At 39.8% G+C, this 24605-nt stretch overlaps 1 protein-coding gene across 21 annotated transcripts in view; it reads left to right on the top strand.

Annotated features, from left to right (window-relative positions):
• The window catches only part of GPHN (gephyrin), a 241340-nt gene that overhangs the window by 36744 nt on the left and 179991 nt on the right, over positions 1–24605 (top strand). For all 21 annotated transcript variants that reach the window (XM_082224534.1, XM_082224553.1, XM_082224548.1 and 18 more), the window contains one exon: positions 23495–23552. In XM_082224534.1, coding sequence (XP_082080660.1) covers positions 23495–23552 — 58 coding nt within the window. Of the gene's footprint in view, positions 1–23494; positions 23553–24605 lie in introns of those variants that run through there.

Genomic DNA, 24605 nt, shown 5'->3' with positions numbered 1-24605 from the left:
CTGGGGTTGCGGCACTCATCTCGTTTTACTGGCCAAGGGAGCTGGCGTACAGCTTCCAGGTCATGTGGCCAGCATGACTAAGCTGCTTCTGGCGAATCAGAGCAGCACACGGAAATGCCGTTTACCTTCCTGCCAGAGTGGTACCTATTTATCTACTTGCACTGCTAGGTTGGCAGGAGCAGGGACCAAGCAACAGGAGCTCACCCTCTCACGGGGATTCGAACCGCCAACCTTCTGATTGGCAAGTCCTAGGCTCTGTGGTTTAGATCACAATGCCACCCATGTCTCAAGCGCAGTATTCAACTGCATTTCTGTGCTAGTGCAAGGGTATTTCCTCCACTCTCCGTCCCCCATGCTATCACCCAATCTGGCCTGCAAGGTTGGGGGAAACCCAAAACAGATTTAGGAGGTGCACAGTGGGAGGAGTGGTGGACCATTCTGCTGTGTAAGGAGGGATTATTGTACTGATGGAATGATCTGCTTAGCGCTTTGTTAAATACAACCCTAAATGTCTAGTGTGGAGGTACCTGAAGAAAAAACGCACAAACACCTGATTTATAGGTTCTGCCTGCACTGGCACAATTAAGCTGAATATTTTTTCCCCTATAATTACCTTGAACCAGCAAACTTTGCCTAAAGTGTGAGGTTTAAACATTTTTATACAGCTCAGTAAGTGTTTGATTTTCATAACTTACTATAAAACTGTGGATTTACTTATCCTGCCTCTAACAAGGAGTAATGTTTGCTTTAATTAGCTTCTTATTAAAAAATATTTTTAGTGACTCACCAAATTTAACATTAAGTTGTTAGCAATTTCTTCCCAAGACAATTTTCTAGCCAGAAATTTGAGTTTCAAATGGGTGGGCTTGGAATTGTGGTGAGAGCCAAGTTTTGCCCCCATTTCACTAGGCAAAATGCACCTCAGCCATTGGCAGGATATGAAAAATAATATGCATTGATGGTTTTAATGAGGCTAATACAAACAAAACCACACAGTTATTCAGCTATCCAAGTCTGAAACCTTATTAGGATTCTAAAGGTCAGAACCAGAGTTTCAATTTAGGACTGGAAACACATTGGAATTTAGGAAACCTGTTATAGCAGGAACATGTGGTGTTATTAAGGCACAGATAAAGAACCTAACTGGCACATTCTGCATCAATTTCAGTTTCCAAAGCATCTTGAAAGGCAGCCTCTTGTCAAGCATATTTCATTAATCAAATTGTGATGTGATTAAAGCATGTGTTGCCACAGCCAGATATGTCTCTTACAGAAACGAGCACAGCTGGTGCACCAGGCTAAGCCAAGCAAAAGCATACCTGGCAACATCCATCACTTGGTTTGTGGATTCAACTAGATCCAGGAACCACCTAGACCACAAACCTTGCTTAATTTCTCTGTATGTCTGTCTCCCTCCCATTCTCCTGTGGTATTTGAGGATGTGCTTGAAAACTGGTGGGAAAGGGTAGCTGATAATCAAGGGACTGGATTAGGCCTAGGAGGCAGCACCTGCTGGCCCCCACCCAGACTGATACTTTTAACAAGGCATTGCATAGCTAAAAGCCTGCTACTTTGAATGTTTCATTCCTATCTCATTGAGAGTCATATTTCATAATATTTCCAGTGGGGGTTTGTTGGCTTTGTTTTTCATTTTTTAAAAAATCTACACTAGTTTTTTTCTATTAATTGACTAAGAAAGATTTTTTTTCAGCTGTGCTTCTGTGACTTCAGAATTGTGGAAAAGCATATAAAAATAGCACAGAACATTTTAGTGCCCTCTGTGTGTCTCTTATTTTTTCCCCCTCTGAACAGATGGGGAGAGAGAGGGGAAAAAGAGTAGGAAAAATAATTTTAATTTCTAATAGGAGGCAAGCCAGGTCAAAGTGTCTATTGACATGGAGAAAATGCAAAAGAGTGCACACCATCTGTACCCAGTCATGAATATCTTAGTATCTTTTCATCTATGGAAAAACAGAAACCAAGCCTGTAAATGGGGAGTTCTAAGCCTAGAATTTATAGAATGAGACTGAGATCTTACCTCAGAAATATTGTAATACCATTGGGCAGTCTTGATCCATCCAGAGCACAAACTCTGTTTAGCCTTTCCAGCAGTCCTACAATACTACAAGTTCTACAGTTTTCATCTCCCCACTTATAGCCATAATCCAAGAAGAATATAGACACACTGAAAAATATGACAGTGAGTGACAAATAAAAATGATAAAAGTGGCTAGGGACCCTGGTGAAAAGGAGTACTTATAGTCATTTACTTACTTACTTACTTACTTATTTAAAAACTATGCACTGCCATTAACACGTCTCAAGGCGGTAAAGGTAAAGGGACCCCTGACCATTAGGTCCAGTCGTGACCAACTCTGGGGTTGCGGCACTCATCTCGCTTTATTGGCCGAGGGAGCTGGTGTACAGCTTCCGGGTCATGTGGCCAGCATGACTAAGCCGCTTATGGCGAACCAGAGCAGCGTACGGAAACGCCATTTACCTTCCCGCCAGAGAGGTACCTATTTATCTACTTGCACTTTGACGTGCTTTCAAACTGCTAGGTTGGCAGGAGCACAGACCGAGCAACGGGAGCTCACCCCATCGTGGGGATTTGAACCACCGACCTTCTGATCGGCAAGGCATTACACAACAATAAAATCAGTTCCATTAACATTTCACACATATACAATAAAACAGGAAACTGAATCACTGAGCAGATCTTATTTAAGGTCTAGTAAATGCTTGACTTATTCCTACTCTGAAAGTTTGGTAAACGTTAGGGCTTAACCAATAACTGAATGCAGCACATTCCCATGTATGTTTGCTTGGAAACAGGTCCTACTTTGCACAATGTATCTTGATTCTAGGTAAGTTTTCAACCTTAGATTATTCCAGCAGTCTGGAACTTCTGCCCTTTCAGCCACATTTGACCCACCAGGCATCTCCATTTGTCTCCAAAGCAATTTTGGGCAAAAGACACTCATCTAGTTGTGGGTCAGTTAGAAAGATCTCTGATCTAAGCACCACCATGCCAAAATCAGAGATAACATCAGGTGGGGAGAAATGCTGTCTTTTAGTGTCAAAGAGCAGTCAGAATTATAGAATCATAGAGTTGGAGGGGACTCTGAGGGTCATCTAGCCCAACCCCCTGCAATGCAGGAACCTCAACTACAGCACCCATTAGTAGGGTAAAACTAACCTGTCTCTCAGTGGTCTAAGGTTTGTCTCTGGTCTTATCATTTTGGTAGTAAAGGTAAGAGAGCCAGTGTGGTGTAGTGGTTAGGAACGGTGGACTTGTAATCTGGGGAACCGGGTTCATGTCTCCGCTCCCCCACATGCAGCTACTGGGCTAGTCACACTTCTCTGAAGTCTCTCAGCCTCACTCACCTCACAGAGTGTTTATTGTGGGGGAGGAAGGGAAAGGAGAATGTTAGCCGCTTTGAGACTCCTTCGGGTAGTGATAAAGCGGGATATCAAATCCAAACCTTCTTCTTCTTAAAGGGACCCCTGACCATTAGGTCCAGTCGTGACCAACTCTGGGGTTGCGGCGCTCATCTCGCATTATTGGCTGAGGGCAGCCGGCGTACAACTTCTGGGTCATGTGGCCAGCATGACTAAGCCGCTTCTGGCGAACCAGAGCAGTGCACGGAAACGCCATTTACCTTCCCGCTGGAGTGGTACCTATTTATCTACTTGCACTTTGACGTGCTTTCGAACTGCTAGGTTGACAGGAGCAGGGTCCTAGCAACGGGAGCTCACCCCTTCGCAGAGATTCAAACCGCCGACCTACTGATCGGCAAGTCCTAGGCTCTGTGGTTTAGCTCACAGCGCCACCTGCATCCCTCAGCTGAGGAATAAGCACGTGTTAATCAGGGAAGACAGCACTGAGCTGACAATAAGGCACTCTCTTCCCACAACTTATCCAATAGGCGTTCAACATCTTCAGTGGGCAGAAAAAAGGCTGAAATCCATCTTGGAAAGACATCTGAAGGGATAGCTTGACAAGCAACACCAGCAGATAGACAACATAGAGTGGGCAATGAATCAGGCCGTCTTCTGTCAAATAATGGATCTGAATGTTAATTTTTGTCTGCAATGCAAAGAGATGGGTAGAAAGATTAGGGAGGCAAGTAGCATTACAGTCATGCTGGCTGATAGTTATTCTGTATGCCTTTCCACCTCTACCACTTATCAGAACAATCATTCAGGGACCAAGAAGAGGCCAAAGTCCTCACCAAGTCGTCGCCCCCCCCCCAGTGGTCTTTGTGATTGAGGATCCCTGACTACCTTTATCAAAGCCCCCTCCTTTACCCTTAAATGCAACTATTTCACCTGATGCTTTGTTGATTTGCAGTGAAATGGTGCCCTCAGTCGATGTTCACTTTCCTTGTATCACGGAAGACCTTAATTATATGCTCTTCTTATACTTCAGTATATGGAAGGCCTTTTCTTGATTGCTGCATATAATGGAAGAAATCTCCTACTACAGTCTTAGTGTGTAATATCTTATATTTCTCCAGAAATATATCTGACCTCCAGCCTCTCACCTTCAGGCATAACTGGATGAACAGAAAATCACAACCTCTTAACTTTTAAAAATTCCATAGAGGCACATCTTTTTGATTTTGCCTCTACTAGGTCATTATGCCTCCTCATGTAGCCTGAGTGTTGTGCAGCGTACTCTTTTACAGTGTGCTTTCAAGCCCCTTAAGAACTGTCTCATTGAAATCGCTTCTTTGCTCATCTGGTAACTTGTAAGAAGAAGAAATTGCATTTTTTTGATGTTTTCTGAGTTCTCAGATTCCTCATTAGTCACACACTAAGGTTGCTTCTAGAAAACCTGTTTGTTGAGAATTCATCCTGAGTTTTTTGTGTGGAGGTTAGATGGCACTTGCTATTAACTGAGCAATTTATTCTGATTTCTTTGTGATGTTGTCTCAAGCAAGCATTATCATACACTTTCCAGTGGATTTCCCCACAAAAGACTGTTTTTTTGGTGGGGCAGGCAAGGTTATTTTGTGCAAAATCTCCAAATTAGCTGTAATTGCACAACCTGAGTTTGCCAGTGTGTGATTGTTGCTGTTTTTTTAAAATGGCATGGGATTCCTTCTGAAAGCACCCTAAACCACAAGAACAATTTTGCAGCCTGTTTGTTTCCTGTCATCCTGCATTGCTTAAGCATTCCTATCTAAATCTAGATGATTAAAAAAATGCATTGCTTTGGTTTACAAATTTGCCTTTGTCAGAGTATTCTGGCTTTTTCCATTAAAGGAGCAGCTATATCTACCATCTTTGAGGAAAGGACCTCCATTCAAGAAATATTTGGATCTACAGATGAAGGGCGCTATACAACTTATATATATCTATATATATCTATATATCTATACAGTGGTACCTCTGGATACGAACGGGATCCGTTCTGGAGCCCCATTCACATCCTGAAGCGAACGCATCCCGGGGCGCAATTTGCCGCTTCTGCGCATGAACGTGACGTCATTTTGACTGTCTGCGCATGCATGAGCAGCGAAACCTGGAAGTAACGCGTTCCATTACTTGCGGTTTGCTACAGAACGCAACCCGAAAGCGCTCAACCTGAAGCACCTTCAACCCGAGATATGACTGTATATATATCTATATTGTTGAAGGCAAGTAAGAAATATGATAAATAATAATGTGGAGTACAGTTGAATAATTGGAAATTAAACCAATTCCTGCCAATTTATTCACTTCCACCTTTTAACACAGAAATAGGTAAAATGTTGCAGCTTTCTTTTAAAAATTGGTGGCTATTTCTACTTTGATGGACCTTATTTTGGTTTGTTAATTCAGGAAGGTGTTAATTTCTTGGATAAAATACTTTTTGGTTTCATTGGCCTTCACTGGTTGACTCCTTTTGGGGAGTAGTGGTCCTTTCAGGAGTGTGTGTGTGTGTGTGTGTGCGCGCGCGCGCATGCGTGTTAAATCTTACAAAAGGAGCTATCTCTCCCTATAATTATTTTTAATGTAAACTTCTTCAGGTTTTCCCTCAGTGTCAATTTAAACACACAATTATGGAATGAAATTGTGGGAGAGAGAAAATTAAACCCAGATTTTTTTGATTTTTTTTTTTACTTCTAAATCCAAGAGTTTGTAGCAGGAGACTACTTCTAGGAGGTTAACAGATTAGTCTCTGCATACATTGTCTTTTATACTGTAAAACAAAATGGTCAGTTGTTTTCTTCTTTTTGTGTTTATATAATATGAAACCCTGTACCAAACAAATTATTAAAATAAGCACATGAGACAAAATGGACATAAATACATACTGAAATATTTGTTCAAAACACAGGAATGTAAGAAATAAAAGTCCAGGAATCTCTGTAAGGAAAATATACTTGAAGAATTCACATTTCCCCTGGCACCAGTAGTTCCTAGCTTTCAGCTTTAACATCAGTTCAGCTGTATTTAGAATCACCTTTAGTTGCAGCAAAAGTCCAAATAGCACTTATTTTGCAGTTCATTTTTCATGATGCCTTACTCGGTAATCTCAAATTGCCTTAGCCCTCTTACCTTACAATTTGAACTTCATTATTATTTTTACTTAACTCAATTTCAGAGAATTTCTGCTGCGAAAAACCTATAAAGTTAAGTTTCCTTTTTAAGGAAAAACCAACATCCATCACATATGGAAAGGTGGGGCATCTCTACTTCTACACTCATGCTATCAGTGAAATTTATCACCACTTCTGCAGGGGGGGACCTGCTTTGGATAATTCCCCAGTCCTTTGAAGCTGATTATGGGGCCACAGAGCCTTGTTGTTGTTTAGTCATTTAGTCGTGTCCAACTCTTCGTGACCCCATGGACCAGAACACGCCAGGCACTCCTGTCTTCCACTGTTTCCTGCAGTTTGGTCAAACTCAAGTTGGTAGCTTCAAGAGCACTGTCCAACCATCTCGTCCTCTATCGTCCCCTTCTCCTTGTGCCCTCCATCTTTCCCAGCATCAGGGTCTTTTCCAGGGAGTCTTCTCTTCTCATGAGGTGGCCAGAGTATTGGAGCCTCAGCTTCAGGATCTGTCCTTCCAGTGAGCACTCAGGGCTGATTTCCTTAAGAATGGATAGGTTTGGTCTTTTGGGGGGCAATCAGTGCATAGGAAGTAGCCTTATTTAGCTTTCTCTTCTTGTCACACAGCTAAAAGAGCAAAAACATGAACATGTGGAATAGCTGCCTTACAACTACTCTATATTCCCTTTGTCACTTCTCCACAGTCTACAACCCACTGAAAAATGCGCATTTTTCAGATTCCTTCTTCACGTAGTCCTGGAGGATGCTGTAAATCAGGCTTCCTCAACCTCAGCCCTACAGATGTTTTGAGACTACAATTCCCATCATTCCTGACCACTGGTCCTGCTAGCTATGGATCATGGGAGTTGTAGGCCAAAAACATCTGGAGGGCTGAGGTTAAGGAAGCCTGCTGTAAATGATAGAAAGAAGGAATAAAATATGGGAATTGGAGTTGGTAGAGAGATGGTTAGTGGTGGTAGTTTATAGATGGTAGTGATAGGGGGCAAGATTTGCCTGATAGTTCACTCCTTGCTAAATGCTACACTGCAAGATAAGGTTTTGAAATATTTTTATTAATTATGTTATTATGTTATTCAGAAAACCAAAACATTGGGAAGTCAGAATTGGAAAAAAATGTGATGTCCTTTGGCAGGTACTATAACTGTAGCTGGTTTGCAGAGGAAAGAGAAACTTCTCCAGTAAATTTTCATCAGCTTTGAAGAGTATCATTGTGAGTTTGGAAGCATACACATTTGGCAGCTTAAAATAAGAAGCATTACAGCTATGAAACACACCTTGACATTTATCCAGGATAGTAATATGCATGAATAAGCATTTCAAGTCAGGTGATAGGGCTTGGAGAAAAACCAAGTGAGGCTTTGATTGCCGCTGCAAGGGATAGCATTGCTTTTTGTACTCTGAAAAAGATATTCAAGGTAAAAAACAGCCTACTGCCATTATGGTGATTTGCATTAAAGCCTATTAATAGTAACTCTGCTTTAAAATAGTGGGTTTTGAATGAATGTTTTTTATCTTTAGTTTGATGCTCTGTGGGCTTCCTATCCTTTTGTAACCTAGTTGTCTCTAGGTTTTCCATAGGGACCAAATACCAGTTTTTAAAGCACCAATTTTGTGCTGGGTAAATATGCTGGAATAAGATAGATAGAACATAAATTGGAATTAGGAAAATCAAGATGGTATATAAACATAGCCTTTATTTCATAATTACAAAAACTTATGGGGTGACCGTATTTGGAATACTATAAATATTTCTGGTCACTGCACTGCAAAAAAGATATTGTAGAGTTGGAAAAGGTTCTGAAAAGGTCAACCAAGATGTTCAAAGAGATGAAGCTACTCCTCTATGAGGAAAGGTTGCAGCGTTTGGGACATTTTAGTTCAGAGAAAAGGCAAATAAGAGGCAAAATGATAAAAGTTTATAAAGTTATGCATGACGTGAAGAAAGTGGACAGAGAAATTATTTTCTCCCTCTGTCATAACTGCAACGCATAGACATCTAATGAAGCTGAATGTTGGAAGATTGAGGACAGATTTTTAAAAGTACTTATTCACATAAGGTAAAGGGACCCCTGACCATTAGGTCCAGTCATGGCCAACTCTGGGGTTGCGGCGCTCATCTCGCTTTATTGGCCGAGGGAGCCGGCGTACACCTTCCGGGTCATGTGGCGGCATGACTAAGCCGCTTCTGGCGAACCAGAGCAGCGCACGGAAACGCCGTTTACCTTCCTGCCAGAGCAGTACCTATTTATCTACTTGCACTTTGACGTGCTTTCGAGCTTCTAGGTTGGCAGGAGCAGGGACCGAGCAGGGATTTGAACCGCCGACCTTCTGATCGGCAAGTCCTAGGCTCTGTGGTTTACCCCACAGCGCCACCCGCATCCAATTATTCACATAGCACATAGTTAAATTATTGAACTTGCTCCCATTGGAAGCAGTGATGGCCACCACCCTGGATGGTTTTAAAAGAGGATTGGACAAATTAATGGAGAATAAGTCTACCAATGGCTACTTGCCACAATGGCTGTGCTCTTCCTCCACTATCGGATGCAGTAATGCCTCTGAATGTCAGTTGCTGGAAGCCTCAGGAGAGAAGGGTGCTCTTGTGCTCACATCCTCCTTGTTGCTTTCTCAGAGGCATCTGGGTGGCCATTGTGAAAACAGGGTGCAGAATTAGATGGGCCATTGGCTTGATCCAGCCAGCTCTTCCTATGTTCATATGACTGTTGATTCATGCACATGCTCCACAATCCAGTGACTATACACGGTGGCTGAGTTTCACACACTATCCATTCAAGTTGCAGCAATCACCACACAGTTAGTTGAATTAGAGGTTGTTTCCGTTTTGTTGTTTATGTATACACACATTGTAGTTTACATATGCATAGTTGTCTTCATTGTTCAAGTAATGAAGTAAAGTCGCTGCACTGATATGCTTGATTGGAATAATGAAATGGAGTGTGGAATAGGGTCAGTAATGCAAAGTGTTATGAAAAGGTGCTATGTGTAGTGTTTATGGAAAAAAACAGAATAATTGATCTGGTTAGAGGAGGCAAATCACTCTTACAGAAATGTTTTTCTTGCCAAGTAGAGTAGGGTTTACTGAAGGAAGGGAGAAATAATTCTGCGATAATTCATTGATTGCTGTACTGCTACATATTTTTTGTGCCCTTCCCAAAGGAGTACTTGCTTTGAAAATATCCATCCCTGTATAAAAAAGCACTGTCTTTAAGTTGAAGCAAGGAACATAATTTATTACCTAGTCCCCATTGTAATAAATAGCTGCACTTTAGGGAGTCATCAGCCCACCAACTGTATCTCAAAATGGCTTTTAAAAAGCATTCTTCTTTGTCTAAACAATGAGAGTTGGAATGTTTTATGGGGATTTTTTTTTCAAGTTCTGCATATTTCTCCCCTCATGAAGCTTCAGATCTTTATCATGTTTAATGAGCTGGCCGGTCAAGCATCTGATGCCCCAGTGGGAACTTTCAAAGTCACTGAGCACATTTTCCTTAAACCTAGCTGACATTCCTGTCTGTTGGATTTAATGTGTGACATCCATAGATAAATTACCAATCAGATGGAGCAGACAAAAATTGCTCCACCATGCTGTAAATATGCAAGCTTTTTTTTTTTTTTTTGCACAATTTTAAGATTCTGTCCAGATTTGGAAGCAGTTTAAATGCTTTTTTAAATATATATTGAAACTAAGAATTAGAAACCCAGCTGCCCATTGCTGTATTCTCAGATAAGTTCAACCTCACCGCAAAAAAGGATATTGCAAAGCTGGAAAAGGTTTAGAAAAGGGCAACCGAAATGATCAAGGGAATAGAACAACTCCCCCTTTGAGGAAAAACTACAATATTTGTATCTTTTTTGTTTAGAGAAAAGGTGGTGGGGGGCCAGGGAATGATAGATGTGTATAATATGCATGGTGCTGAGAATGTGAGTAGTTTTTCTCCCCCTCATAATACTATATCCCAGGGCCATCCCATGAAGCTAAATGCTGGAAGATTCAATGCAAATACTTCCTCATAGTCAGGCTATGGAATTCACCCTCACAAGACATAGTGGTTGCCTCAAAGTTTGATTGTTTTAAAAGGGGAGATTAGATAATTTCATGGAGGATAAGAACATGAATGACTACTTGCTATGATGGCTATTTACTATCTCCAGTATTAGAGGCAGAATGCCTCTGAATGGTATCTCTGAAGGCCACTTGCTGGGAATCACAAGTACAGTGGTACCTCGGGTTACATACGCTTCAGGTTACATACGCTTCAGTTTACAGACTCCACTAACCCAGAAATAGTGCTTCAGGTTCACAACTTTGCTTCAGGATGAGAACAGAAATCGTGCTCCGGTGGCGCGGCAGCAGCAGGAGGCCCCATTAGCTAAAGTGGTGCTCCAGGTTAAGAACGGACCTCCGGAACGAATTAAGTACTTAACCCGAGGTACCACTGTATGGGGAGTGTTCTTGCATTCTTTTTCTGCTTCCAGGTTTCCTGTAGGCCACCCTGAGAATAGGATGCTGGACTAGATAGGCCTTGGGTCTTATCCAGCAGGGCTCTTACATTCTTAAGCTCAGATAGAATGGACTCAGATTTAATAGCACCAAATGATCTGAATGGTTTGTTTTTACCTTTTATATTCCACTACTGCCACTAAGTTTGTCAAGTATTATTCACCATGAATACTTGACTTTGGGGTGACTGATCAAATCCTTAAAACATTAATTTCATGTAAGACATAGCAGCATTAACAATTTTTCCTTCAGAGAGAATGGAAAATCTCAATCTCTGAGCCTGTTTATTTTTACTCTTATTTTTTCACATAAATTTTCAAAACAGGAGATCTATTCTCCTAGTCTTATTCCAAACCCAAGAAATTTCTCAACTCTTTCTCCTAGTCCAAAACCCACCAACTGTTTTAACAAACAAATCCTGAACATTCTGTCTTCCTGTGTACTCTCCCTCCCCTCCCGTAACATTCAATCTTTTAAACAATTCTTTCCTCCGTCCAGTCACACTGCAGAGTGCAGCTGACTAGAAGGGTAATCAGCTACAGGGAAGGCTTGAGGGCTGGCAGGAATCCAACTGTGAGCAATCTTAAATAAGGATTTACCTTATGTCCAGTGTCACATTTGGGGAGTAATGTAGAATGCACCAAGCACTTGATGACCCAGAAAATGATTTTGAGGGCTAGAACTGTGGGTGGCTTTCCCAATGTTTCACAGTTAACTCAATGATTTCTGTGAACAGAAGGCCTCAAATTCACAATCATGTGGGAAACATTGAAATATTGAGTCTGTGTTCATGGGCTTGAGCACTAAAGCCCTGTAAATGGAACCGACAATAAAGGTTGCAGTATATCCTCACTACCTGGGAATTCAGAGTACACAACAGCCGTGCTTTCTTCCAGGATACACCATTACAACCATCCCAGTGCCTTCTCCTTCCCCCCTCCTCCCACAACAGTTAGTCAACATCTCATGGTTACTGAATGTGCTTAGTCTTTGTTGCAGGGCTATCTGCCCCATATTTATATTTATATATTATTTTAATAAAAAATAAGAGAGCGAGAGACTAATGCTAAAAAGTTGCTAAGAGGTGAAAATTGAGCTGGGGAAGTCCAGTTTTGAAATCCTAAATTTGCATGTTTTGATCAAAGAAAGTAGATTAGAACGGCATTATAGCTAGTTTTGGTTATGAGTAGGTCCTTTGCTGTGACACATGTGATTGTAGTGCATTGCTTGGAGGGCACCCAAGATGAGCATGGACATTTTATTCCAATAAATTTACTTTGTTCAATTCTTTAAAACTGTCAGCTAATAAACCTTCTATGTGAATATGATGGATGACAGTAATGATATAGGGTTTTCCTTTTTGTCCATGCCCCCCCTTAAAAAAGAGAGTGTTGGTGAACTTCCTGTCACAGCCTAGTCTGCCCAGCTCCTTGAAGAATTTCTAAGCTTTTTGCCCAGGATCTTTCCCTTTAGTCCATCTGCAGGAAAAAGTAAAAAGAGAAGCTCTAGATTTATGTTCCCAAAACCCAGTGGATATAGAACTTAACAAAACCTTGTGAAATATCCTTAAGACACAGGTGGTGAAAATTCCAATGAGAAATTCAAAAGAATTGCCTTTTAAAACCAAGGAAGCCAAATGTCAAAATATAAATAATTTTGTTGGAAAGGGAAAGAAGGAAAAAGCAAAGGTGACAGTCACATACATATATACACTTATGCATGGAAATAAAATCAGTAAAATCAGTCTAATTTAGCTATATGTTGTACGTATCCTGATTGAACAGAATCTCAGAGGACAAAGCATGTGCATAGTTTGCTGTACTAAATGGGTTTCTGAGAAAGAGCATACTTGAATTCCTGATCATCCAACTGTTCATGGATTAAAAAAACTTGGGCTCAGTAATCCATGCTCTGATAACATCCTGCAGAGAGATTACTGTTACACATTCTACATGGTGCTACCCTTGAAGAAGGGGAACTGCAGCCAATACAGAATATTGCAACTCGGTTGCTTTTGGGAAACAAGGAAAAATCATGTCACTCCAATTCCTAAAGTACTGCCCTGGCTGCCTCTCAGTTACTGGGCCTGATTCAAGGTTTTGTTACAAGTATACAAAGCCCTAAACAACTTACAGCCTAAGTACCTGATAGAACATCTTGCCCAATATCCTTCCATCTGCTGTCAATGATCAACAGGAGAGATAGGCTGTTATAGTCAAGAAGTTATGTTAGTGCAACTGGGTTTCTCCCCGGCCTTCTCCTGCTCAGGATGGTGCTGGGAGAGGGTTGATCCTTCCATCTGGCAAGCTGAAAAATTTGCACTGACAGAACAATTGCAATAGCACTATATTGAATTCCCCATTGTGTTATTTTGTTCTTGATTGGTTTTATTTTGTACTGTAAGTGCTTTATGCAGTTTTATATTGTTAGCCACCCTGGGTTCCTTGTGAAGAAAGGGTGGCACATGAAGTAAATAAATAAATATGTTTCTAAGAAGGCAAGGATTGGGGATAAAGTCTCACTTACTTGCGGGAGCTTGTGGCTAGATAAACAGGCTTCTTTCTTAAGACAGCATGCCATTTTGTCCAGTAGCGAAGAAATCTTCATTTTTGATGTTGGTAGTTGTCAGGGAAGAGTTAGAAGTTTCCAGTTTATCAGAGGGAGAAAGCATTCCCCAAGGGGGGAGGGAGAGCAATGAATCTAATAGAAGGGAGCAAGAGGAACAACAGGGAGGGACCGGCTGTTCACAGGAAAGGCAAGGGTTAAGTTCTAGCTCAGATTCGGAGGAGGATACAAGCCAGCTCTAGCCAGGAGATTAGAAAAAAGAGCGGGAAAATGAAGGGAAAGGCGCCTTCGCCATTTTGAGGGTGGCTGGTCACGGAGAAGCAGAGCTCAGAAGGTATCTGAAATAAGTGACTCTGAGGAATAATAGTTAAGAACTGTTTATAAGATTATTTTGTTAATACACAATAAAAAGTTATAAAAGAACAAGAAGTGTTTGTGTGGTGATCTGAAGAGGACAACGACCAGTCCTGACAGTAGGTGGCCAATGAGACTTCTACTTAGGACAAATCCACCTCCCTAATGCTCAGAACTTAGATTATGAGAGTCCTTGTCAATTCCGATTAGAGGGGCCATGTGTAAAGAGCTTAACTCCTGGATGTTCGTTCAGAGACAAAACTTTGGATATCTGTTTACCTATTACAGTGAACTACAAATAATGTGGGTTGGTGGAATGATTTTTATTATTTTTTGGTTGATGTTGAAGGCAGGAAAATGGTTATATGGCCACAGTCTTAAAATGGAAATCATAGTTTTAAGATTATGACTACATGTATGGTTTCAACATCAGCTAAAAATATTTTCTTTTCCCCTTGCATTGCTCTGTTATTTATATATTCATTTATATACTGCTTAACTATAAGTCTCCAATCCGTCCCCTTGGTTGGCCTAGTATTGACCTAAAATGGATTTTGGAATTTTCTTGTGGGCCAACACCATTTTTTTTACAGGGAATAAAAAATCCCAGCCACTCTAGGTTGTACTTTTGACCTACATTGGAATAAAGTGGTTTCTAATAGTAAAATAGGATAATTTTTCCAAATAGGATCATAATAGATTTACCCAATATGAATCCTGCCCACCCAAAGAATTGTGTACTGCTTGAAATACTGCCTCTTGCTTGGGGAAAAATGCATGCAGGCAATTCCCTTGCTTAAAATTGCGTAAGCATATATTGGGTGTGTTTATACCCAGAATATCCCTTATGGGGAACAAGATTGCTGTGCTCTGCCTCCAAACTGCTTTGGACATCCATGTGTGACTATATTTTAAACTAGCTATTTGCTTATCAGATGATTGACTACTGAATTGTTAGTGGGATCTTGCTACTGACATAATGCATATTGAAATATATTTGGACTTATTGTAGTCATGCACATACTACTTTGACCCATATGTGGATATTTAGTGTTGTCAGAGCACACCAGTTAGGTGAAGCAGAAATTAGTACCCCCACTGCTGCCCCAATATGTAGGGTCAAGATCAGGAAGAATATTGTCTCAGCTTGACCATATTGTTGCTCAGCTCAGTTATGAGTGAAAGAACTTTCCTGGCCACTGGCCATGCTGGAGCTGAATACAGTTTATCTAGCAACATTTGGAGGGCCACAGGATCTCCACATCTCCTCTTGAAAGAACTAAGGTCTTTAAGTTTATTGCAATGATTTTATATATATAATCAAACAAAATGTTGCATGCACAGGGTTAACTGAACTAAAACAACTGATCTCCAAAGTGTGCTGGTGATGTGTGGGGGAAACATCAAGGTTCATCAAGGTAGTAGGTGGTGGTCTGGATCACCACAAATGCACTTTAGCCTAAAGCAAACATTATTCTAAACTGTGGATTGGAATAAATTTTAATTTGATTTATTTTTATTCACATCTTATATATTATATATACATAATATTTAAATCTGCGAATATGTATACACTGTATAAAGTATATGATAAGTATAATAAATGCTGGCACTGTGTTTTTCTATAAACACCTTCTGTGTTTTGAATTAACAATCCAACTAACATATTTTCCCGCGTATAAGATGACACCTATACTTACCATATTAACCCAATTTATCATTAAAAATGTTAAGAAAAAAGTTGTCTTATACATGGAAAGATACAGTATTTAATACAGTGAACACACAGTAAAAGTGCTGTTAATTCATTGTTTACTGGGGAGAGTCCCCTAGTGGATTTCATATGCTATGCCTATCCCTTTAGTTATGCATATGACAGTGTCGTGCAGTGGTTAGATAAGGGAAGGTTGCCAACTTTGGAGGCCCATGGGCACCTGCCTCCTGCAACCACACACTCCCTGACCTCTCCTACACATATGCCATCAAATGCCCCCACTCCCCCTAAACACTGAAACATTTAACGGAACCCAATATTTTCATATGTTTCCTTTCCAAAAACCACAGAAATCAATGATAAAAAACTTGTCAGTTTTCTCATGTTTGCTCAAGCTCCACAATGTGTGAAATTGAAAGCTAAGAATGATTTGCATGCAGATACAGCCCGTGATCAGCAATGATGTTGTGCAGCATCACAAATTGTACTTAAATAACTTACCCTTCATGAATCTACAGTTTTTCTTGGTCTTTTAAGCACAAATCCAAATAGGAAGGATGAAGTAAATGCTTGGGATCACCAAATATGTCTCATTTTGTCCTTTTCCTGTTTTGCCTTATGAAGTAGCTAAGCCTTGCTGCATTGTCAGAGGAATCTTCCTGTGAGTCAACCATGCCTATTTCTTGCTACAGGATGAGTTAAATAGTGGGAGATGAGGGTCTCCTCTGATGCAGGAGTGGTACTTGGGGTGTAGTGCATGTAGCTCTGTTTCATAGCACCATTATGACTAATGATGACACCAGTAATGAAAACTAAGAATTTGAAACTCTGTTTCATAGATTTTAATGAGGCAACAAGAAAAGGCATATCTTTGCAGCGTGAGGCCAGTGAACATTCAGACTTTGAGAAGACATGGGTTGCTTCATTTTTTACATTCCAGTGCATTTGTAGGGCAATACCTCTTCCCCTATAAAAGGTGTTCACAGGGACTTACATAAAATAGGAAGTTTGACAGCTGAGCTGTGAAACCTTAGTCCATATATATTTTTCTGTTGTGAAGTGGTGTGGGAAAAGTGGAATTTGAAGGAAAGAGGTGATGAGAGGGAAGAGGATGCAAAACCCTTCCACATATCACTTCTTTTCAACTACAGCACTATACCATTCATCGTGTTTTATTTGCAACAAGCAACTCAAGTTCCAAATCAATCCCAGATGTCTTGCAGTGTGCCTTCTGCTGGAAATCTCAACATGGTAGTGAATGAATATTCTGCTGTTCTTCTTGTTCATGACATTCCATCTTACTGTACTGCCACACACAAAAACCCTATGTAGGGATAGCGGATAATTATGACAAAAACAAATGGGTGCAGAAATTACTGCTGTAAGCTATGAACATTTACCTGGATGCAGGCTACATTGAACCCAGTGAAACATATTCTGAGTAAACATGTAAGATTATACATGTAAATCTCATATATAAGATTGGGTTTTTACTCCAAATACCATCAGAACAGTAGTCTATGATGCTGTTAGCAGTGTCTTTAAAGTACAGTCATACCTCGGGTTATGAACGCTGCGGGTTGCGGACTGCGCCGAACCCGGAAGTACCAGAATGGGTGACTTCCGGGTTTCGGCACTTGTGCATGCGCAGAACTGCAAAATGACCTCATGCGCAGAAGTGCTGAATTGCGTCATGTGTGTGCGCAGACACATCGCTGTGGGTTGCGAACGTGCCTCCCACATGGATCACATTTGCAACCCGAGGTATGACTGTCTTCTTTTACACTAAAAAGTGAAGGGAATGGGAAGGCTGTGAATATGATATAGCATATGCAGGATTTCTAGTTTTCCCTGGCTGGGTGCTAACAGCTGGGTGTATGACGGGGTAAAAAACCAGCAGGTGAATTGCTCCCATTACTGCGTATTCCTGCTAGGAAAGCTTTATCCATTGGATTTCTACATATCATAAGGCTACAGGGGGGAAAGTTGAAACATCAAACTTTCAAGACTCCCAATGAAGAAACTGAAGATTGTTCAGAAGTCGCAAAAACAGCATTTCAAAGAATACAATGCTGTGTATGTTTACTATGGAGAAAGCCTCTCTAATCTCTTTTGGATTTTCTTTTTAAGTAAACATACAGACTAAGGCTGCAATCTTAGACCCTTACCTGGAAGTAAGCACAGTTAATTTAATTGTAGTGCCCCTTTGTTGGAATGATGGACAGTTAATATCCAAGACTTCTTTATCAATGGATAAAATTTCTGAGCTAAGCATGCTTCTTTACTCATATCGGAGAATGAAAAAAATATTTTTGCAGCTGTTGCTCATGTCATAGGACTTTTGGGGTTGGAAGCTCTTGGGTGGAAGTCTTATCGGCTGCTGCAGTAAAAACCAGGAATAATCTTATTGTGTAATTATAAGAAGATGTATTAATGAAACTATTTAATATTTACTTACTTATGAATAGACATTTATAGACTTGCCCTGTATGCAACTGTACATTTTTTCAAAACTGAGAGAAATTTGCTCAGTCCCCTTTTTCTCTTCTGGAGCTTCAGATGGAGGCTCCCCACCCCCCACCCCGGTAACTGTTTGCCCCTGCCTTTAGAGCCTCAAGGGTCCACCTCTGTCCCACATTTCGCTTCTCGGTGTCAAGCTTCCCTCTTCCCCTTGTGCCAGCCACTAGGCTTGGCTAGCAGCTTCCCTGCTTTCTCTCTTCTTCTCCCATCCCCCACACTGCCATCCTTCACACTTGCTCCCTACCCTTTACCACAGAGAAGAATCTTCCCGGGTGACCTCATTTCCCCTTATCAGCAAGTCACTACAGGATGTAACAGACTAGTGAGCAGCTAAAGGGAAAAATGCTTTTCAAATGAACACAAATAGATCTGTGTAGAGAGAAGCACCAATTTTTGAAAGGTACACATGTACACAAGGAATCTCTGTGGGGAGATGGCTAATTGATGGGTAATTAGTTACTTCATTTGCTATGAAAATACAATGACAAAACACACACATACTTTAAAGAAGCACAAAGCACTTCAAAGGCAGTGAGTAAGGGGGAAATGCAGAGAAGGCTGTGAAATCCTGTAGTAAATGCAATAATTATGCCTCAAAATAATTAAGATTCTGCCCATGGTGTGGACAGTGAGAAGAATAATGTATTTGGCAGCAACCAAACTGCAGCAGAACAGAGACAACTTGTCTTAGGGTGAATACATGAAGCAATGAACATGGCTAACTTAATATATCTCTACTGGTGAGCCTGCATAAGGATGGAGCTAGAATAAAGTTTCTTCCCACTATAACCTATCCTGCTAACTGCTGATGTAAGCAATAAACAAACAAACATGGGTCAACTGACAGGAGTATACTTCTAGCAATACAGTTAGACCTAGGTGCTTCATAAGGCAATGTAGGACTGGAACAATGTGGGCCACTTTTGCTCTATTGCAAGCACTTCATCATCCCCTTCTCAATTTGGGCCTTAAAAACCCTAAAAGGAAAAGTGTGGGTGCATGGAGGGTAGGTTGTAAGCAAGTATCACTTGTGGTGTTGCACAGGGTACATCTGTTAAGACGTCAGCTTTCACTTCCAGTGTTCTAGATTGTGGACTTTTAGCCAACATAAGATACCTATAACTCTGAACATAAACAGCATTCCCCCCCCCAAAAAAATATATTGAATATAACCCATGAGAAAGTAGAGCACATGCATGATGGATCTGATAAAATGTGAGTAGTGTGTGCTTTAGGAGGGAAACACTCAATTTTAATAATTAGTTTTTGGATGGCAATGAAAGATATTGTATTATTTGAATATTATTATCTACTGAGCAAAAGATCATGTTAATTAAAGTGGCATCTGAGCACTTCTGCAAATAACAACAACTAGGCTAGATGGAGTTATTTTTAGATTGCTTCACTGAATTCAGCTGACTCATTCATTAAGGTTTTAAAAGTGGTTTAGTTTATTGCAATTTTCTAAACATAAAATTGTATATAATGATATTACATGAACAGAGCAATATGGACCACAGTCCCAAAACAACTATAATTTTATTTGAAATCTGATTTCATACTAAATGCTTCTCTAAACATGGGTGGCAATAGGGAGTAAAGCTTTACTATTTCAATACTTCAGTTATTCATGACTGTTGTACAACACAATTCAACACATACCAAGGCATTCTGTATATTCAACAACAAAAGACCTGATGTGGAAGAAATCAAAATGATAAAATATTTTATTTTCCATATTCTGTAGTTTGGGATGACAGACCACAAACAGCAAGGCACATTCTTTCCAAATGTGTTCTTTGATTTGTTCATACTATCTCTGTATAAAATGAGTTCTTTAAATAAAATTTGGCAAAGCTTTTTTATATATATTTAGAAGTATAGTGCCTGTTACTAGCATTATTTTTAGAAATGTGTGCAACAACTTTGCTAAATTGGTCAGTAATAGCTTTCTATAGTAGTATTAAGGTACTATTAAGATGTTACTGAAGCTTTCTAGCTCACCTAGATAAGTTCTAGCAGCTCTTTGTCATTTCTCCTGAAGTTAGCAAGCAAGAGGAGAAAGCTGCTGATCCTAAGACAAAGATGTAGTAAGCTGGAACTAAATCCACAGTTGATCATAGAGTAGTACAGCCGTCCCCAGCCTTACATATATCTTGAACTACAAATTCCATCAGCCCCAGTCAGCATGACCAATGGTCTGTAATGATGGGAGTTGTATTCCCAGGATGGGGAAGGCTATTATGTAGCCATACAGTTTGGCTAAAAAAATACCAAACAGATGAGGAGCACAAGTTTTGCTCTGCACACCCAAAATCCAAGACTTTAAATGTCAATTTAACTCTTGCTCCCTAACCCTGATTTGAAAAAAGGACATGGTTAGATAAGAAACAGCTAGTTTTTAGAAACAGCCAACCTGAAGCTTTATCAGATTACTTTCAGAAGCTGTAATCTTTATGCACTGATTTACTCCTTTTTAACTGGATTGCACAGTATTGGAAATCTTTCTCACCTCAGATCAATACATATGGTGTCGGAGCATTGAAAAGGTGTTCCTGTAACAGAATTTGGGTCAATGAAAGATTTAATTTGAGTGTCTGACAATTTTCTTAGACTAAGCCAATTTCTAGAAGCAGTGTGTGTAGTGCCCACATATTGCATGTTTATTTTGAAAAGCACTAATGTTACACGTTTCATGCAACAATCAGTATGTGTAGCTAACTTGCGAGAGTGACACTCAAAGTGACACACAAAACAAAGGTCAAAATAAAAAAATCCCTTCCAGTAGCACCTTAAAGACCAACTAAGTTAGTTCTTGGTATGAGCTTTCGTGTGCATGCACACTTCTTCAGATACAAAACAAAGGTGTTAGCCCATAAAGAAGCTTGGTAACTATTTTGTGACTCCTGTTGGTCTTGATTTACTTTATTGTGGGTTTTGAGAATAAACTAACAAAGATGGGTCTTTGTAATATAGGCCACAAGATTGGAAAAAAATATGTTACCCAATTTTGGAGTTATTTTTTAAATTGAAGTTGGCTCTTGTATCAGTGATATAGAGTGTCTAGTACATGAGGACTTACTTCCTGTAGGCCACCCCCCCCCAAAAAAAACCCAGAACTCTTATTAACAGAAATTTGTTCAGAAGGTATGTAATTATATACTGGTGTATTGTAAGAGGGATCTATAAGACACCCCCAAGTATAAGATGCCCCCTATTTTGGGGGACTCAAATTTAAGAAAATGGGGGAAGATGGCCCAGAGTATAAGACACCCCCTAATTTTTTACATTACTTTTAAAGGGGAAAAACCTAGTCTTATACACGAAAAAATATGGTATTTCACATGGGGAGTTGCAACAAAATGTAACCACCACTGATGGTATTCTGATATTTCCTGCTGGTGTGTTGGGAAGAGGGAATGACAATGTTTCCAAGCCACTAGATGTTCTCATGTGGGCTTAACTTTTGAATATAGTGTATGCACATAAAATCCAATATGTGTAGGGTCAGATTGTGGAATTGATTCCTAGATTTTACCTGGGCTATCAATTACACTGTGTAATTATGCAATTTTTAGCAATTTCCTTAAGAACAAATCAAGACAGACTTCAGATCAGTAAAAGCAGTGAAAAGCTTACCACCAGTGTATTCCTCTGCCAGAGGAGTTAATACACTGCAATGATCTAAGGTTGAATGACTAGCTTTGAACCCAATCTGTTTTTCACCAGTGATGCTATTAGTCTCTATCCAAGATAAAAGCTTACATTTAAAAAATCTGACATAAAGTTTCCCAATAACTGAAAGAAGGCTGATGTGATGGTAATTAGATGGATTAGTCCTAACACCTTCTTTTCAAATAGAAACTATAATTGCTTTGCTCCTAATGTCAGGGGTCTTTCCAGTTTTGTTAATAGAAGTAAAAGAACTGAGAGTAGAGGAGCCCACCATTTTGGATGAGATTCTGAAGAGATCAGGTAGTATAGAATATGGGTCAGAGGCTTTGCCAGGTTTGAGCTGGGCAGTCAGATCAATAATATCACCAGAAGTTACAAATGCCACACTGGAGGTGGTTGAAGAGGTGGTTGAAGAATTGACAGATTCTTGAAAACTTTCAGAAAAATAACTTACCACTTGCACGAAAATAAACAAGTGGGAGTTTCAAAGTGATTTGTTAGTGCCCCCGTAGTAATTTACTACTCTTTTTTTCAAGGGCACATATTAGTAAATTCCATTTTTATCTCTGCAGCTCTTTTCTTCCGGTAATATCTAATATTAATGCAGATCAGGGGGGAAATTGCTGGCACCTAGCAGGATAAGAACGTATAAGTATTTGTACTTGTTTTAACTGCTGGAATATTTTAGCTGTTGTAATATGTTTTAATTGAAATGTATGCTTCATTCTGTACTGAATTTTATTGGTTTGTGACCATAATAAGCTTTTTCTACTACCGTATAGACCTCTATATACCGTACTTTTCTGTGTATAAGACGAGCTCCCCCCCCCCCAATTTCTTAAGTTTAAAAACATGGGTCGTCTTATATCGTGTCCGACTCTTCATGACACCATGGACCAGAGCACGCCAGTCTTCTACATGGAATATAGCAATTAAATATAGAAATTGATACGGAACTTGCCGCCATACATGCTCTGGCAGTTGCAGCTCCTCGCAGTGGCGAGCAGTGGGACCTCCGTAGTCTGCTTGCCTCCTCCCACTCAGCCCGCCCTACAGCTGAGAGGGAGGCTGAAGGCAGTGTGCATGCACACAAAAGCTTATACCCAGAACAAACTTAGTTGGTTTCTAAGGTGCTACTGGACAATTTTTTAAATTTTTTATTTATTTCGACTGCATCAGACCAACACAGCTACCCACCTGAATCTAGGGATGACTTTGTAACCATTAGAAGTACTTTACTGAAGTTTTGTTTTGTAAACATTTGATCCTTGCTCATGCAGAAGAGAAACTAGAGATGAGACATTTGTAATATGCAAATAAAAATCGCAAGCACATTTAAAACAAGAGCTTCTTTAAACCTCATGTATGCAAATGCCCACCATGTTAGCTAATGTACCAACTTCAGATGTTTTGTCTAGCATGCCAGTGTGCACTGTTGCAGCAATGCATAAGCTTCTTGGGTATCTTAGCGCAGTTTGCTCCCAGAAATGAACCACAGAGATGGGCTTATGTGGTTAGCATCAATTTGTTTATTCCATACTGTTACTGGATTTTGAGAATATTTTCTTTTCCAAATTTCAGGTTAGGCGGGACTGTATCTGCATACAAGATAGTGCCAGATGAAATAGACGAAATCAAGGTATCATTTTAATAACCATTTTTGTTCAGTGCTTTAATTTTTTTATGTATGCTGAAATGTACAATGATGATTTACTGATTTTAAATTAAATTACTTAATAATTAAATTCAAGTTTCTGGTCATTCAACAGCTACCACAACACCTGGAATAACAGAATGGAAGTATTGCTTTTGTCTTTTCTATTCATTTGTTCAAGCTCCTTTTTACACAGAATGTTGATTAATTATTTTAGCTGCAATCTGCAAAGTCAAAACCATTTGCATCAACCTGGGAAACAGCACAAAAGCTTTCCTGTCATACTCTATTTTTAGCTTGTGTATTAATTAATGCTATTGAGCATTTAATTAGGCAATAGTTAAGCTCTGCTTTCTAGTCGAATCAGCTAAGTAAACTGGCTATTTTTTTTAAGTATAACAAAATGATGTGGGGCATCTTAGACTAACAAGTTTCTTATGGCATATGTTTTTGAGGACTACAGTTTATACCATCAGGGTTTATCCTGACCTGAGTTTTTTAGGGGGTGGGCTGAGGTCAGGATGACACTTCATTCATCTGCTAATATGGATTGTGGTTCACAAAAGCTTACATCATAACAAATTGTTAGTCTTTCAGGTGCCACAAGGCTCTTTTGGGGTTTTTTTGATGCAACAGATCAACTCTCTGTAAATTTGATGATTTGGCTGATGGTTCAACATAAAAATCTTACTTAGAATATTTAAAGATTCATTCTTCTAAGTTATTCACAGAAAGCTGTGAGAAGAATGTAGTCTAAAAATCTTATTTTTTAAAGGATTGTTTTAAATGTAGCAAAATAGTCCTTGGTAAAAAGTGAGAAGGGATTACTCCATTTATTCCCAAATCTCACAGAGCTACAGTTGCTAGGAATTTGTCTACAACTGTTGCTTTCAGCTTGAAATAGCTGTCCCAGACGCAGAGGGCAGACTATAATTTCTGTTCTACCTTTCAGATCAGGGATGCTCTTGTTTCCTAAGGCAATTTGGAAATATTAATATGCAGCATTCCTCAAAAGAAACAGAATATGCAGACAGACAG

Source organism: Podarcis vaucheri, assembly GCF_965113315.1.
Source record: "Podarcis vaucheri genome assembly, chromosome: 1".
In the NCBI taxonomy this organism is placed as follows: domain Eukaryota; kingdom Metazoa; phylum Chordata; class Lepidosauria; order Squamata; family Lacertidae; genus Podarcis; species Podarcis vaucheri.
Note: the sequence above shows the minus strand (reverse complement) of the source record. Positions and strands in the feature narration are given on the sequence as shown.